At 33.2% G+C, this 17,757-nt stretch overlaps 1 protein-coding gene across 1 annotated transcript; it reads left to right on the top strand.

Annotated features, from left to right (window-relative positions):
- Positions 1 to 4,029: 4,029 nt before the first annotated feature.
- On the top strand, positions 4,030 to 5,582 carry LOC120083248 (protein PHLOEM PROTEIN 2-LIKE A9-like). The gene is made up of 3 exons (XM_039038922.1): positions 4,030 to 4,280; positions 4,397 to 4,479; positions 4,993 to 5,582. Exons 1-3 carry the CDS (start codon positions 4,215 to 4,217, stop codon positions 5,378 to 5,380), a joined length of 537 nt encoding a protein of 178 aa, XP_038894850.1. The 5' UTR covers positions 4,030 to 4,214; the 3' UTR covers positions 5,381 to 5,582.
- Positions 5,583 to 17,757: the final 12,175 nt, after the last annotated feature.

The raw sequence follows: 17,757 nt of genomic DNA, 5'->3' as shown, positions 1-17,757 counted from the left end.
TTTTTACAAAAATAGCGAGGAAATTTATTTTTTCCCAATGCTCTTCCTTTTTCCATACTCACATGATTTTTAGTTTCATGTCTATCATCTTCTCCAACAAGTTTCTTGTCTTTGAACTTTACATGGAATGAACTCCCAACTTACACCTCATTACGCATAGTACCTCTTTGTTCATGGACTTGTAATTTGCTAATTAATTCAACTATAGATAGATTTGTTAGATCAGAAGACTCACTATGGCTGAGATATTTGACTCCAATTTATTAGAAACACTATGCTGGGATTGATGCCCTGAATCTTAGTGGGTTCTATAGTTTGTAATTGGAATGTACAAACAATTTATTTATCTAATAAAATCGAAGGCATTTTATTTAACATTTAGTAGCATTAACCTACAAAACCAATAAATTAAGATCCAAGGTTGTCTTCTGGAACTTGAACATGTATGTAGAGACATACAGGTGAATCATGTTCAAGCGATAACCTAAACAGTCTGTAGTAGATGGATAAGGTTGGGTACCTTATCTTGGTGACACTACGAATATGAACCGCTTTGTAATTGTTACAATTGTTGTAAAGTTCTACAAATGATATGATCCTGATAATTCGCATGGAGACATGGGGGCAGAGGTATTTTATACAAAAAGTTTGTATAACACTGGGCCACAAAATGAATAGTCTCACTATATAACACTGTTAATAGAAGAGACTTATATTTCACTAGGATGACCATAGATGATTTGACCTGAATCCTTAGTGAGTTGTGAACTCCTGCTTATGAAGGTAGTCTTTTGATTTTCATGAGTGAGATTGACCAGTTCGTCAACTCAATATGCCTACCATTTTGGTAATTCATTTGATTGGAGAGCTAGTCACACAACTACATAAGAAGAAATTCACTAACTCCTTGTAGTTAGAGAAAATAGAGAAATTGCTCCCTTAAGGGTTGATTTCGAGGCTTGAACAATATGGCGTCACACCCTCTCTTGGCCCGAGAGGGGTTTGGTCATAGTTGGACTATGACTTATTGTTCATTAGAGTGATTAATGGTACTTAAGAAGTTAGATGTAACTATAGGGACAAACTGGTCATTTTGGCCTAGCTATACTTACGAGCAATTTGTGAAGGGTCATCGCGTTGTTGATTGGTTATATCCAATTGATACATAAATATATCTATAGTGTGAAGAGTACAACTGTCGGTCTATAGAGAAATGACCGACGATTAATGAAAGTTAGTTAATTAATTAAAGAGTTTAATTAATTAACCAAGTACTTTTGGAGACTCATTCTATAGATCCATAAGGTTCCATTAGTAGCTCAACTGAGATTATTGAGAATCAAATTAATTTTGGATTAATTTGAATTGAGAAAATTAATTATATATGATATAATTAATATAAATTATTTGATATTGATTCAAATATTAATTATATTATGATTCACATAAAAACTATAGATTAAATTTAATATGAATTTGATTGATATTAAATACTATAGGTTAAATGAGAGAATAATAAACTGTAGCTTATATTATATGTTATAATATAAACAAACTATAGATTATGTGTTATATGTGATATAGCATATATATATATATATAAATGTGTGTGTGTGTGAAAGTTGGGTTTCACATTAAATGATGAAGCACAGAGTTTTCTCCCTCTTCATAGAGGAACTGAGATCTAATAGTTCTCTAAAGATTATTCTCTGAAAACTCCCCTCTCAACACAAAATTTTATTCTTCTTTCAAAATTAAAAGAGAAGTCCACATACTCCCTCTTTGATTCTCATCCTCTGAGAATACAGAAGTAATTCAATACGTGGTCTTCAAGAAAAAGGGTTCGTGATTGTCCGTTGTGGTCGTGCAGTATTGAGAGAGGAACAGGAAGATTTGTGACTTCAATAGTAAGTTCTCCTTTGTTCTTATCTTATTATGTAAAAGCATGCTATATGATATTGAATGTTTATCATGCCTTTTTTCCTCACATCTCTGATTTATGTATGTCCTATAAAATTACTTGAGAGACACGTTTGAATATCTCGCTTCCGTATGGGTTTTTGAAACCTTCACACTAACCATTATTTGTTCCACAACTCTTTGATTTGGAAAATTTTCACTAGCTAATATTATCTAGTTTATAATGGTCATCACATTTGTTGTGAAATCCCTCTACGTATCTGAGTCATTCATTTTTAGCATCCTAAACTTCTTTTTCCCTTTTACAATCAATAATCCTAGAAAATATAGGATCTGATAAAGTGGTATGAATCACACATAGAGCTTTGGGCTTCTTTAATTTCCCCTCTTCATGTAGTCTGATCTGATTCAACGTTGGATTTTCTCCTAATGGTTGAGGATCAGCATCATTTGAAACAGATTCCCAAAGGCCAAGTGCCTTGATATAGGAGTGCACTAACAATCCAAAACTTGTAGTTTTCACCATTAAAATGTGGAGGAGAGGAAACACCAAAATTAGAAGACATTTTTTCAAATATGGAAAAATAATTCACTCTCAAACAAAATCACAGGCCGTTAAATATAAAGCTCTAATACCACTGTAGAAAAAAATCAAAGTAGCTCTGATACCACCATTGAAAAAATCAATATTGTACTGATACCATTGTTGAGAAAATGGAATCGATGAAAAATAATAAATCTTGCGGAAGCAAATCAATTTCTAAATATTTATTAACAAAGAGAAGAAAAAAGAAAATGAGATTGAAATTCAATCTTTTGAAATAAGAAAAAAATTGGTGACACACAAAATGTTGTATAAGAAATGTGATATTAATATTGTGATACTAAAAATGTGGTACATAAAATTGTGATACTCAAAATGTTATACACAAAATTGCGGTATACAAAATGTAGTATACAAAATTGTGATATTGAAAATGGTACACAAAACCTGAGACATCACTCTTTTATAGGAACAAATGGTAAACTTAATAACTTATAGATTAGAGGCATATTAAAATCATAAACTTAATAATTTAAAATTTAAAATTTAAAAACAAAAAACTGAAAAATAAATCATTCAAGCATTAAATTTTGAAACAATTGAAGAAAAAGAAAAAACCCATAATTCAACAAACACAATGATCATTCCAAACACAACTATAATTCTGATCGACATTTGATTCTAACCAATTACCCAAATGAAGCTCACATTTGAGTTATCATGTTTGTAACGTACGTTTGACTATCGACAGCATACGCGCATCGGCGTTGTTGGTCGCACAATATGATTCCCCTCAAACGTCCTTATCTAAGTAGGTGTTGCCCACCTCCAACTATTCAACCAAAATCACCCAACAATATTGACTTTTTTCCCCCAAAATTTTTAAAAATAGAAAAAATATCAAACTATTTATAGATATAGCAAAAAAAATTACTGATCTATCAATGTCTATCAATGATAAATTATCAATAATAGACTTCTATCAGTTTCTATCATTGATAGAAAACTATTTACAGATATAACAAAAAACCTACTAATAGACACTGATAGACTTTTATCAATATCTATTAATGATAAACTTCTATCAATAATAGATTTATATCAGTTTCTAACATTGATAAACTTCTATCAGTGTTTATCAGTGATAGAAGAAAAATGATTAAATTTTGCTATTTTGTGTAAATTGCTTCACTTGTTTTTCTATTTCTAAAAATCCCAATGTTTTCTCTCCTAATACGTTTCCAATGACATTTCTTTTGGAAAAAATAAAATTAAAAAAAAAAAAAGGAGGAAAAAGAAAAAAGAGAAAAGAAAAGAAACACATGTAAATAAAAAGAAAAGAAAACTAGGGATTCCAAGAAAAGAATTTTTGCTGTGGTTGTATTGTATGCAAAAGACAAAGGAAGCTTCATATATATACATATGAAAAAAAAAGTAAATAAACCCCTCTTTTTGTAAAGCTAAGGAAGTTTCTTAGCACCATGCGTATTTTTCAATCTTTCTACTTTTACACATCACCTTCCCTTGTAAATGCTAACAATACAACTGTATTTTCGAGATCACTCCAAAGAGAACACCTTTTTTCCATGACGGTTGTTCTTATCTACTTTACTTCTTTTCTTTTCTTCATCCTATAAATTCTTCATTTCGGTGATTTTTCTCAAGTACTCATCATTCTGAAATTGACTACTAGATTACAAACACAAATTCAAGTTCTTGAACTTCTTGTGGGAGCTTTACAAATCCAATAATGACAACCATCTGCTGCCCTCATAGAGAAGCAGATAAAACTGCCATTGAAAAGGATACCAACAAGGTTTGCTCTTTGCACTTTTTTTTCCTTTTTTTTAATAAATTTAACTGTTTTGTATCAAACTGAAGGTTTTCTTTTGGGATCATTTTTCTTACATTATCTGATCTTTCATTCCATAGGGAATCACCAAAATTTATCCAAGAGGATTTAACATCACATGGGGCAATGATGATCGCTACTGGAATATCACTAACCCCAATGAGTAAGTCTCTCTAATCTCTAACACGTGTGAAAATATGAATAAAAGAGTAAAATTTTATCATTAATTGCTTATACTTTTGAGTAGAGAACCTAGTAATTTAACATGGAATAATAAGAGCAAAAGAAATCCTATGTATGAACCTTAATTTTTCAATTCTTAGTTCTGTTATTAATTTCAAGCCGATTAGTGAAGGAAAAAGTCGGAAATATAAAGAGAAACATGTTGGCCTAGAGGAAATGAGTTTCACTTAAAGGATACTTCAAACAAAGAATGAAATTATGAAATTTAAAGAATTGTGAATAATCCTAAGACCCACCGTATAAGAAGTGAGGTTTTTTTTAACTGTGGGGCCATGAATTCCTTTAACCAAACAAGGAGTAGAGTTGAATTAAATTAGACGAGGTTATGTGCAAGCTAGCCCAAATACATTAAAAAAAACAAAATTTATATAAAGAATAACAAAAGATTAGGTATATAACATGTGATAGTATGTTGTATAATTCTTTTTTGCAGGCCAGGAAGTTTGTACATGGCAGAGCTGAAGCAAGTTTCATGGCTTGAGGTGACATGTTCAACTGATAATGTAGATCGTGGGAGTAAGTATAGAGTGGGTTTCAATGTCACAATGAGATCAGATGCATTTGGGTGGGATGAGATTGATGTTTATGTAATGGCTAAGGTTGGGAGGAAAGGGAAGTTCATGTCCATGAAAGTTTCTCTTGGAGACTTAAAACCAAATAAAACACCTATCACCATCCCAAAGGATCCTTTAGTAATCTCAGTTGATCCTTCAACACCCATAGAGTGCAAGACCATCCATCTTGGTTTGTATGAAGTTTGGAGTTCAAAGTGGAAGGGGGGATTGCAGATCCATGATGCATTTATTCAGAAGGTTGCCTAATTAAACTTTGAGCCATAAACCTTTTAGAGATGTTAGATTTAATTTATTTTTATTCTTTTTTTTACATATACAGGTATAGTTTTGAAGCTTTTAATATGTTATGAGTTGATGTTTTTAAAAGTAAAAGGATGTATTGGCTATTATCAATTCTGAGATACTGATTTTTTAATTATTTAATTGAAAAATATTTTGATTGTTTGGATTAACTAGAGTACTATGAATGGAATTTATCAATGTTTAAACTTCATTACTAATGTATATTGTTAGTCTGTAAGTGATGGCCGAAGTATGTTAAAGCTTTCGATTGATCAAATAAATTTATAACTCCGAACCGAATGGGGGGTTGTGATTTTCAGTGGTGAAATGTAAATGTTTCGAATGTAACTTGAATGTAAATTTAAAATGAGAAATTGAAAATAGAGATTAATGGAAATTAGAAGGCCAAACCTAGGAGTTTGGATCAACCCAATTGTTTGGTTGATTATGGATACTACAAGTAATCATCTATCCATGTAAATGCTTAGCCAACTTGTCTGAAAATGCTATGACAAATGTGGAAAAATGATAGGATGACTCATGACTCACAATTTCAGATATTAAACGGAAAGCATTGACAAGCACTATAACAACAAAATACTAAGAACAAAATACTAATAACAAGAAAACAAGTAAAGGCACACAGTTTATTAACTCAGTTTGGCGATAAACTACCTATATCTGGGGGATAGTATGTCCAGAAAAGAAAATCCACTAATATTAAAAAGTCAAGTGTTTACAACGTAGTACTGATCTATAACGAAACGACTTTTACAGTGACTCACGTATAGCCTAACTTGATGAATACCAAGGTTCTAGATGCGAAACTCCTTCTCTATATGAACTTAGGCTCCCCTTAAGTTGTTGAATATTAGTAGTGGACATTTCGGCACTACGTAGTATATGAGTCTCTCTCTCTTCTTGAAGTTATCTTTCAAATCACTTGTCACCTTAAGCTTCCCCTAAGATGGAGAACTCCTCCTCAAGCGATAGTTTTAGGCTCTCCCTAAAGCTGAGAATCCTTTCTCTGAATTAAAATCTCAAACTCCCCTTAAGATCGAGAATCCATTTTCTATAATGAAGTCTTAGGCTCCCCCTAAGACTGAGAATCCTTTCTCTATAATGATGCCTTAGGCTCCTCCTAAGACAAAAATTATCTTCAATGTTTTATACTTATCAATCAATGAATTTGCATAGTACAATACATTGAATAAAGATATGAACATGATGTTGCACAGATCAACCATCAAGAACAAAGAGACTTTCTCACGATAAACAAATGTCATCCACCAGAAAAACCAATTCTTTAAAATATTCAATAATCATGGCCAACCCTAGTAACGACACAGAACCTTCAATAAAATTTTCCTTTGGAAAGGAAAACATCCAAAAAAAATCGACAAGCCATAAAGAAGGAAAGAATCCATAAAATAAAATTTACCGAATTTTTTCCAAATAATGAAAGTCTGGACAGTAGGGATGGCTATTGTTATATCAATAGCTGAGACAACTTTTGTGACAACATGCAAACGACTAAACCATAACACCTGCCTTAAATAAAAATATAGAAAATCTCAAAACTCTAACAAAAATGCCCTAGGACATTAATTAAAAAGCTTCATTAAACTAGGTGCATGATGGATTGGGTATGATAGCGGTTTATTAACATCTTGTTGTCCCATATGATAAGATCTTCACGTTCACAATCAAAAAACACTCAGATTTAACAGTCAATAACAATTCAAGAGTCAAGGGAGGTAGTATGCTGAGGTTTGAAAATCTTCTACCAAATGGCAACTCTATAGTGTAGACAAAGCTCCAAGAATTAAACGATAGTTCAATTATGTAAATGATTGGATGAAGCCATTTTAGAGGCACTAGTCGTAGTAGACGAGAGTTGAGGAGCTAGTATAGACGATTAGACGCAGAGCTAAACGATTGAGTACACGATGCGATAGGAACTACAAGATCGTGTAAATGATACTTTAGTAAATTCTAAACGATCATTGAGTTAGAAAGAAAAGACACAAAAGTTTAAGTGGTTAGGCCAAAGGCCTACGTTCACTGTGCAAATCGGGAGCAACCTAATGGAAGTATGCTTCACTACTATAGAAAAGACCTCATTGTAGTCAATATCTTCCTTTTGAGTGAACCCTTTAGAAACAAACCTAGCCTTGAACTTAGACTTTTGCACCCTTGGAATCTCTTCTTTAAATTTATAAATCCATTTGCATGAGATAGGTTTGTACCCTTTAGGCAAAAGTACCAGTCTCCAAGTGTCAGTTTGGTTGAGAGACTTCATTTCATCATTCATTGCGTCAATCCATTTCCTAGAATGCGGGTTGTTTATTGCTTCTTCAAAGCTGGTAGGTTCATTATTACTCAAAGAAATGGCAACACTTAATGCTACACTAGCAAAATCAGACTCTTGGTATCTTCTTCTAGGCTTGTCTCTTGCTAATGAATAATTGTGTAAGTCTCCATGTGTCTCAACTTGTTCACTTGACACATGCTCACTAGTTTCAGCAGCCTCATCATCTTCTAGCTTTAAATTTTGAGAGGAAGTAGAAGCTCCATGATCATTTTATGGCTTTACCTCAAATCTTGTGCTACTAGTATTTGTCACTGTAGAAGATGATTTTTCTAACATCATGAACATCTCATTTTCTCCGAAAACCACATCTTTAATATTCATACACCTCTTTTCAACTGGATGACCAGCCTAATGCCCTTTACTCCCAGTGTAAAGCTTAAGAACATGCACTTTACAGCCCTTAGTTTCAACATCCATTGGCTTTGATGCACGTAGCCTACACAACCAAACACTTTCAAGTGTTCTAGCTAGGTGGTTGACCTGTCCACCTCTCTTCTGAAGTCTTCAGCTCTATGGAATGGCGTGTGCATCTATTAAGAATGTATATTGTGTAGGAGACAACTTTAGCCCAATATTTTTTAGGCAATAAGGCATTGGACAACTAACATCTTACTCTTTCCAGCACTGTTCTATTCAATCTTTCAGCTACTCCGTTTTGTTGAGGTGTGTATCTCATGGTTCTATGCCTTATTATGCCATGCTCCCTGAAAAGCAAGTTGAACTCCTCTCCACAAAACTCTAAACCATTATCAATTCTCAAATGTTTAATTTGTTTAGAGGTATGCTTCTTAATCAAGGTCTTTCATTCTTTAAATCTACTAAATACTTCATCTTTGAATTTTCAAAAGTAAACCCAACTCTTCCTTGAGTAATCATCTAGAAATGAAAGAAAGTACCTTGCTCCACTTAGAGATGGAGAGTGAGCTGGCCCCCACAAGCTGAATGCACATATTCTAGGATTTCCTTTGAAGTGTGCTATCCTTTGGGGAATTGTTGTCTTGTTGCTTTACTTAATATGCAATGTTCACATAATTAAGGCTGTCTCCAACACCCTTTGGAAGAATCCCCTATTTAGAGAGCACTTGTAGCCCCCTCACATTGATATGAGAAGCGTTTTGTGCCACAACTCATCTTCTGTGGGTTCTTCATCGGTTGCCAATAAGACCGACTGTGCCATTTGCACATCTTTGATGACATATAAATCATTCACCTTGGTTGCCACCAAAACTATTTTAGAATCCTTAATTACTTCAAAGGTGCCTTCTACCGCCTGTATCCACAGCCTATGGCATCGAGCATCCCCAAAGATAAGAGATTTCTCTTCAAAGTAGGAACATGCCTCACGTTCCTAATCAATTTCACTGTACCATCCTGCATTTTCAAGGACACAAAACCTATTCCAACAGCTCTGCAAGTGTTATTGTTTCCCATATAGATCAGCCCACCATCCTACTTCTTGTAGGTGCAAAACCATCCTTTGGATGGTGTCATATGGACTGAGCAGCCAGAATCTAACATCCAATCCCGAGTCTCTATAGTATTCTAGTCTCCACCTTCTTCAGTAGTAGCTAAAGCATCTGAATGGACAAGGGAATTCTCCTCTATAGCAGCATCGATCTGTTTACCCCCTTGTTTTGTTGGTTCAATTTTCTCTTCAAGGCATAGCGGTTCTTTTTCATATGCTCCATTTTGTGACAAAAATGGCACTTTATCTTGGACTTATCACCATTGTCTTATTTCCCCTTCCCGTTGTTCTTATTCTACCCCTTTCAGAATAAGCCTTCACCTCCTTGTTGATCCTTCTTACTCATTTGCAACTCAAGTTCTATGACTCTCACAGCTGATATGATTGCTTCTATGCTTATTCTTTTTCTACCGTACTTCATGGAAGTCTTCACATCTTTGAAAGATTCTGGTAGAGAATTTAGTAATATGAACACCTCATTCTCTCCCCTCATATTATCTCCTATTGATCTAAATTCAGAAGACTTTAACTCATTTAGATTATCCGTGAGGGACTTTGTTGCATCCATCTTGTAGGTGAAGAATCTTTCCCTCAAGAAAGCATTATTAGGCAAGTCTTTATTGAGATATATCTCATTCAATTTGTTCCACAGGTTATAGGCAGTAGGCAGGTCTACAATCTAACTCAAAACATTGTCCACGACATTTAGGACAATGGTTCCATACGCATTTATCTCAATTGTCTCTTTGTCTGCCTCAGAGAGTGTTTCAGGGTACTTTGCAGGGTCCGTAATGGCCAAGAGATCCTTCTGCTACCCCAAGACTGCTTCATCTTTGCTTTCCATAGTTCAAATATGTCTTACCATCGAACTTCTCAATCTCATATCTGGTAGTTACCATTCTTGATCTTCAAGATTGACTATTCTGAATCAAGAATTCAAATCTTGAAGTTGTCTTGAACTATTCACTGTGCTTTGATACCACTTGTTGTCCTAGATGACAAGATCTTCACGTTCACAATCACAAAACACTCATATTTAATGATCAATAACAATTCAAGAGTCGGGGAAGGTAATATGCTGAGGCTTGAAAATCTTCTGTCATTTTCCAAATGGTAGCTCTATCATATAGACAAAGCTCCAAGAACTAAACAATAGTTCAATTATGTAAATGATTGGATGAAGTGCTAGACGATTGTGTAGACGACAGTTAAGTGGAGCTAGACGATCGTGTAGACAATAGCTGAGGAGCTAAATGATCGTATAGACAATTAGATGCAGAGCTAAACGATCGAGTACACGATGCGATAGGAACTATACGATCATGTAAACAATACTTTAGTAAATTCTAAACGATCGTAGAGTTAGAAAGAAAAGACATAGGAGTTTAAGTGGTTCAACCAAAGGCCTACGTCCACTGTGCAAATTGATAGCTTCTCTTTTATTACTTCTTCAAAGTATTACTGAACGAATGCCTTGGTCTCTCATTTTCTTATTCACTCTTACATTAATCTCACATTCGTTTTCCTTTATATATGCAGGCGCAATGGTCAACGATAAAGCTCTAGTGGTTACAACATATAACAGAAAGATGTCGACAACAATTCAACTGCCTGAAGTGATGTCCTTCTTGATTTCGAGACTTTCTGTAACACATCTCACACCCATCATAGCATTAGGAGGAAAGCTAAGATGACAGCTATTAGGTAATGCCTAAATAGACTAGTTAACCAATTAAATTCTTGAACTATACCAATCATGCATTCTTGATTGTAAGCTTGACCGCTAATTGTTGCGTGATTGAGTTTTAATATCGTCCATAGTCATTAATTTAGTTAAGTACCACAATTACTTTTACCTTACTTTATCTAGAGAATTAGACTTTAAAGTTGATTTATTTAACTAATACTACACCTACTCCTAATTAGTGGAGACAATAAATGGAAAGATGACTTTGAATGTGATTTCGTGCATTTGAATAATAAACTCAACCAATTAACAAACTACTTTTATCATGCAACGTACATAAGCCATATGGATTAGGGACCACCGATAAAAGCAGGCTTCAACATGGAAAAGCACTCTGAGCAACTCTAGAGTTTGTCTTCTAGTGTCGAAAGCAATTATTCTTCTACCTTGGACTATAAATATCAGGGGCGCTAAAACTAAGGGTGTTTAAAATTTGGTCCAAATCGATGAATTAGACTGAACTAGTTGATTTGATCCTGTTTTTACAATTTTTTGAGTTCTTTGGTTCATTGGAATAGAGAATCGATTTATTTGACTCGGTTCTCAATTCAGTATCTTAAAAACCATAAAAAATCGAGTTGGATCGAACCAAATTTAATTCCAATCAATCTATCTATCTATCCATATATATATATATAAAATCTCAAGTCATATCCTTATAAAATCAATTCGTTGGATTCGACCCTTCTTCCTCATATGAAAGTTCAAGAGAGAGAGTGTGAGAGACCTCGGACTGAGATGTGGCAGACTAATCAATATGACTTCCCCTTTATTTTAACCCATACATAAATATAACATTAAGTCAAAGCTCAAATTCCAAATCCTTCAATATCTTTATGTTGTCTTCCGTGGTGTTGATTTTTTATGTATTTGATTACAAGTTTTCCTTTAGTAAGGCCAAATACAAACTTAATAAGAGTTAAGGTCGAACATGGAAATTTTGTTGAATCAACTAACTTAAAATGGTTTATGGATGATTCTCAACATTTACATATATCAAAGTTTAAAATGTTCATGTGAAGTTTCACAATATAAAACATACAAAAACTTAAAGAACTCAGTGGTGATGGAAGAAAGTTAAAGCATACTGTGAAGAAACATAATGGAAATATTAGAGAAATATGAAGATGAAAGAAATGAGGTTGAAATGAGTACCATCAATCCTTCGAACATAATTTGAAGTTTCCGTTTATGTTCTTAACCCTAAACATAAACTTCACCTCTCGACGAATAAGCCATTTTAATCATATCTCTATGATGCATGCTTAAAAATTAATTAAACATAAAGAATTTTGTGCTCAAGAAGAATTTTGTGCATACATTACGTGAGACTACTTCCATGTATGTCAGTTAGTGTCCATCCAATAGCCTTGACGTACTTCCCTAACACTTGCAAGAGTAGTCTTTATTAGTAGAGCTTAACACAGAGGAAATAATAACTGGCGAAGTGTTATTACTCTGTAAATAAATATATCTCAAGTGAGAAAGTAAGGCTTTAAGTTCAAGGTAATGAGGCTCGTCAAGAGAAGGCTTGCTTTTAACAATATTTCTATTGTTCAGGTCTAGTGATTCAAAATTTGGTGTCTTCTCGTTCATCATATATACTTCTTCAATCGCACCCATATTTTTGTCCTCTTTTGGTTCTGAATTCTCAAATTCATTTCTATAATACTCCCAACAATCAAACTCAACTTCTTCATTGAATTGGCAAGATTCCAGATCGCCCGAGTACTTCAATATGTTGAACACATTGAATTTCACTTCCTGATCATCAACTCGGATTGTCAGTTGACCTTCATGCACGTCAATCAATGTGATGCAAAGGTGAATTAAAACCCTAATTGTTTTACTTTGTTTTCATCAGTTTTGGATTGGATTTTGACTAGAGGAAAGGGAAACCGTCTAAGAGGATAACCACTACTAGAGATCAATCTGGAGCTCAAACGACGAGAGTCTAGAGATCAAGATCATAACAAGGTGATAGGTCTTGAAAACAACTATATCTTACATTTTAACTTCCTCAATTTTTATACTATTGATTTACTTAATATCTCAATTTTATAAGTAAAATAGTCCTAGGAGCACTTTCAAGCAATTAGAAGAAGTTTGAAACTAAAAGGAGCAAAAACGAGCCAAAAATCACCTAATTAGAAGAAATTAAGATATTTATCATTTTGCCATGACTGAAGTAGCGTTGCAATGCTAGAAAAATATAAAGGATCAGCACTACCTCGACGCTAGAATATAGAAATCAATAATATTCTAAAAAAAAGGCAATGTTGAAATGCTAACACCAAGTGTCGCGACGCTCCGAACATTGACGAAAAAATACACATTTTCCATATGCATTTTTAGGAGAGTGTGCTACTTATCCTATTATTATTTCATCTGAACTAAATAAGGTAGAAGATGAAAATTGTTGAGAATACTGCAGGCACATAAGTCAGCCTTTGGTTGGTGAATTAGTGACTTGAAGAGTATCAGTCCCTCCATAGTGATGCACAAAATTTCAATGGAGGATACCTTCAGTCCCTCAATTGAACACGAAAGGATACTTAATCGTACAATGAAAAGAAGTAGTTGAAGGAACTCTTAAACAAGAGAACCAATGAGCGGAAGCAGATCGCTCCAAATCCCATTTTGAAAAAACATGAACATTTACAATCCAACATAATAGTTATGCATAAAATCTAAATTACATCACGCTTCAAAAAAAAAAAAAAAAAAACTAGAGACCGAGTGCTCATACCCTTGAATAACTTTTCTTCTTGTATCCCTTGATCAAACTCAGTCCAACGTCCAACAACATGAACGCAAACCAGTAAACAGCACAAACTTTAGAATCCTCGAACACAATTGAGTAACACTCGACCTTCGACCCCCGAACAACAAGTAGGCACTGCCACGAGGCTACATTGGTATTCAAGGTGTGAGAATCCTGGAGTTTTTGGCTCTGTATGGATGTGGTAGAGGGAAGGAGGAATTGAACGATCATGTAGACAATCGAGTAAGTGGTAGCAGACAAGAGTCTATCGTGTACACTTGGGTACTCGATCGTTTAGTAGTGAGCGACTATCGTATAGAAAAACTCTTTATGCGATCGTTTACTCTCTCAAGGCTATCGTATGGCTTTCTCTTTATGCGCGTTCGATTATAAAAAATGAAAACGATTTTCATTTTATCCATTAGTTGCCATAACTGATTAAAACTTCTTACTAAGTCAGTTATTAGGCCAAAAAATCAAAACCAATTATCTCATAATTGATTTAATTATAAATAAATATTAGGGCTAGTTGCATAAATAAAATTTAAGCTCAAAATAATAGAATATGTAGTACAAGGATAAAATAATTGCATATATAGATCAAAAAATGGTAAAATACTAAAAAACCCTTGCCTAGCCACCATTTTTTTCGCTTCTTCCCGATTTTCTCAAATTAAAAGCTATCAATGATAGCAGCTATCACTGATAACCACTGATAGCTGCTATCAGTGGCTATCACTGATAGCAGATATTAGTGATGACCACTGATAGGTTCTATCAGCTACTATCGTTGATAGCTTCTATCAATTGTTATCGATGATAGTTGCTATCAACGATAGCTTTCAATTTTAGAAAAATTAATATAATCTTGAAATATTAACTTTTAATTTGCTATCAATTATTATTAGCTATCATTGATTCACTTTCATTAATTGGAATCAACGTTGAAATATTACTACTTAAGGCTATCAGTAGCTATCAATGATAGATTTATAAATAGTGATCAACTTTGAAAGAAGACCAACAACTTTGATTACCATAGTAGTGATCACTAATAATCTTTTATCATGGCTATCACTGATAGTAGCTATCAGTCATTATCACTGATAGACTTTCATTAATTAGAATCAACCTTGAAATATTAACATTTAAGGCTATTAATGATAGATTTCTATAACTGGTTATCACCTTTGAAAGAAACTCGATATTTAGATATCACTTAAGTTTTATCACCGATATCACTAACATCACTCATATTGTGGTTATCAATGATACCTTCTTTCACTGATAACATCACTAATAAGATGCTATCAACAATCTCACTGATATCATGCTATCAGTGATAGTTCTCTATCACCGATAACGTGCTATCAGTGGTAGCTTCTATCATCGATAACTTTTATCATCGATAATATGCTATTAGTATTAGCTCCTATCATTGGTAACATGCTATTAGTAGTAGCTTCTATCAATCATAATCACTGAACACCTTTTTGCCCCTTTCTTGTCCTTTCCGAACATTTATAAGTCTCTTTTCTTTTCGATGATAGCTTCTATCACTGATAAACATTCTATTAGTGATAACTTCTAGGCATTCCACTTACATTTTAGTTCGAGATTCAACTTTATTTATTAAATTCACTAAGCTGGCTATCAATGATAGATTTCTACAAATGGCTATTAACTACGAAAATATAATCAAAGATTAAGCTATCAATGATAGAAAATATTAGTGGCTATCACTGATAGACTTTACTTTGCTATTTATATTTATTATTTGTTAGAATAATCAAACTTGATGATTGGCTTGTTGGTGTTAAGTCACTTATGAATTGAATACTATCAAGTCATGCATATGGATCCCAGCCTCCTAATTCTTGTGAAAAAAAGGGGAAGAAGAAAAAATTCAAATAAAGGAAAGAAAAAATTTAAAAATAAGAGAAAGAGAAGAAGCAAAAACTAAAGAAAAAGAAAGAAAATTAAATAGAAAAAATGAAGCAAAAACTGGAAAAATGAAAGAAAAACTAAAAAAGAAGAAGAAAAAGAAGAAGAAGAAGCAAAAAATCAGAGAAAGACAAGAAAATAAAATAATAAAAAAAATAAGAGAAGAAGCAAAAATCATAGAAATGGAAAAAAAATAAAAATTAAAAAAAGGAATAAGTAAGAACTGGAGAAAGAAAATTAAAAAAAAAAAAGAATAATAAAAAACTGAAGAAAGAAAAGAAAATTAAAAATAAGGAAAAAATAAGGAAAAAAATAAGGAAATGAAAGAAAATAAAAAAAAAATAAAGAAAAGAAGCAAAAATCGGATAAAGGAAAGAATAAAATAAAAAGAAAAAAAGAGAAGAAGCAAAAACTAAGAAAGAAAATAAAATAAAAAAATGAAAATAGGGAGGGAAGAAACAAAAATCAAAGAAGAGAAATAAAATAAAAAGACTAAAAAAAAGTTGTACAACAAAATAAGACAAGGGAGAGCGAAATTGGAAATAAAAAAAAATTCAAAGATTGACTAGTCAACTCATCCATATTTGCAAATATTTTAAAAATATAATATATTTTTAGATTTTTTCTCTTATTCTACTATGCATTACAAATATCCTAAATATTATATTTATAACCTATAGTTTTAATATCACATCTTATGCAATATATAAACCATGGTTATTTTTCTCCTTTATAAAATTTAATATTAATTCCTCCAATTAATGTATCTAATACATCAAATCAATTATATTACATATAATTGAATCAATTTAATTATATCATATATAATCAAATTCTCTCTTGTTAATTTGAACACTTCAAATTAACCCAAAAACTGATTCTCAACATGAATTCATTAAGCTATCAAGGGGACCTTATGGACCTGTAGCTTGAAGCTCCAACGGTACGTGGATGATTGACTAAACTCTTTAATCACGATATCCACCATCCGTTAACTGTCGGGTACTCCACTAAATACCGATAGCTGCACTCTTCGCATTACAAATATATTTCTTTGTCCATCGGATATAACCAATCAACAATACGATAACCCTTCACAAATTGCTCGTAAGTACAGCTGGTCCAATTTATCATTTTGCCTCTATAGTTACATCTAACTCCTTAAGTACCACTAATTTCTCTAATGAATAATACATCATAGTTCTACTATGAGTAAACACTTCTCGAGCCAAGAGAAGGTATGGCGCCACATTGTTCAAGCCCTGGAATCAGCCCTCAAGTGCGCAATTTATGTACTTACCCCTGCTTCGGGGAAGAAGTGAATTCTGTCTTATGTAGCTGAGTTCCTAGCTCCTCAATCAGACGAATCCCCAAAGTGGTAGGTTTGAGTCGGCATTCTGGCCACTTGCACCCATGCAAATCAAAGGACCACCCTCATAGATAGGAGTTCACAACTCACTCAGGATTAAAGTCATGTTAACTATGGTCATCCTAGTGAAATGAAAGTCTCTGTAATGAACGGGGTTATATAACAAGACTAAATATTTTGTGGTCAGTCTTATACAAACTCATTTGTATAGAGCATCCACGCTCGCATCTCTAATACATGAATGGTTAGGATCATACCATTTGTAGCACTTTATAAAACTTATAACATTTTCAAAGCGGGGCACACTCGTAACGTCACCAGGATAAGGTTTCCCTCCTTTATCGATATATTATAGACCATTTAGGTTATCACTTAAAGCACGATCCACTTGTATGTCTATGCATACATGCTTAAGTTACAACAACAAGAGGTCTTAGTTTATTGGTTTGTAGTTAATTTAACTATAATATCTCATATTTCATAGTCTGTAGTGAATAAAATATCTCATATTATTACAACACAAAGATTTTGTTCATACAGGTGTTTACAAACTATAGAACCCTATGAGATTTAGGGCATCGACCCTAAGAGTAATAAAGGCTGAGGTTCTTAAATTGTTAAATGCAAAAATTATCTATGTTATTTTTACAATTCTTAGATAAGCCAAGTGAAGGTGGT

This window comes from Benincasa hispida, chromosome 8 (assembly GCF_009727055.1).
Source record: "Benincasa hispida cultivar B227 chromosome 8, ASM972705v1, whole genome shotgun sequence".
Taxonomy (NCBI): Eukaryota; Viridiplantae; Streptophyta; class Magnoliopsida; order Cucurbitales; family Cucurbitaceae; genus Benincasa; species Benincasa hispida.
This window is presented reverse-complemented; position numbering and strand designations above follow the sequence as displayed.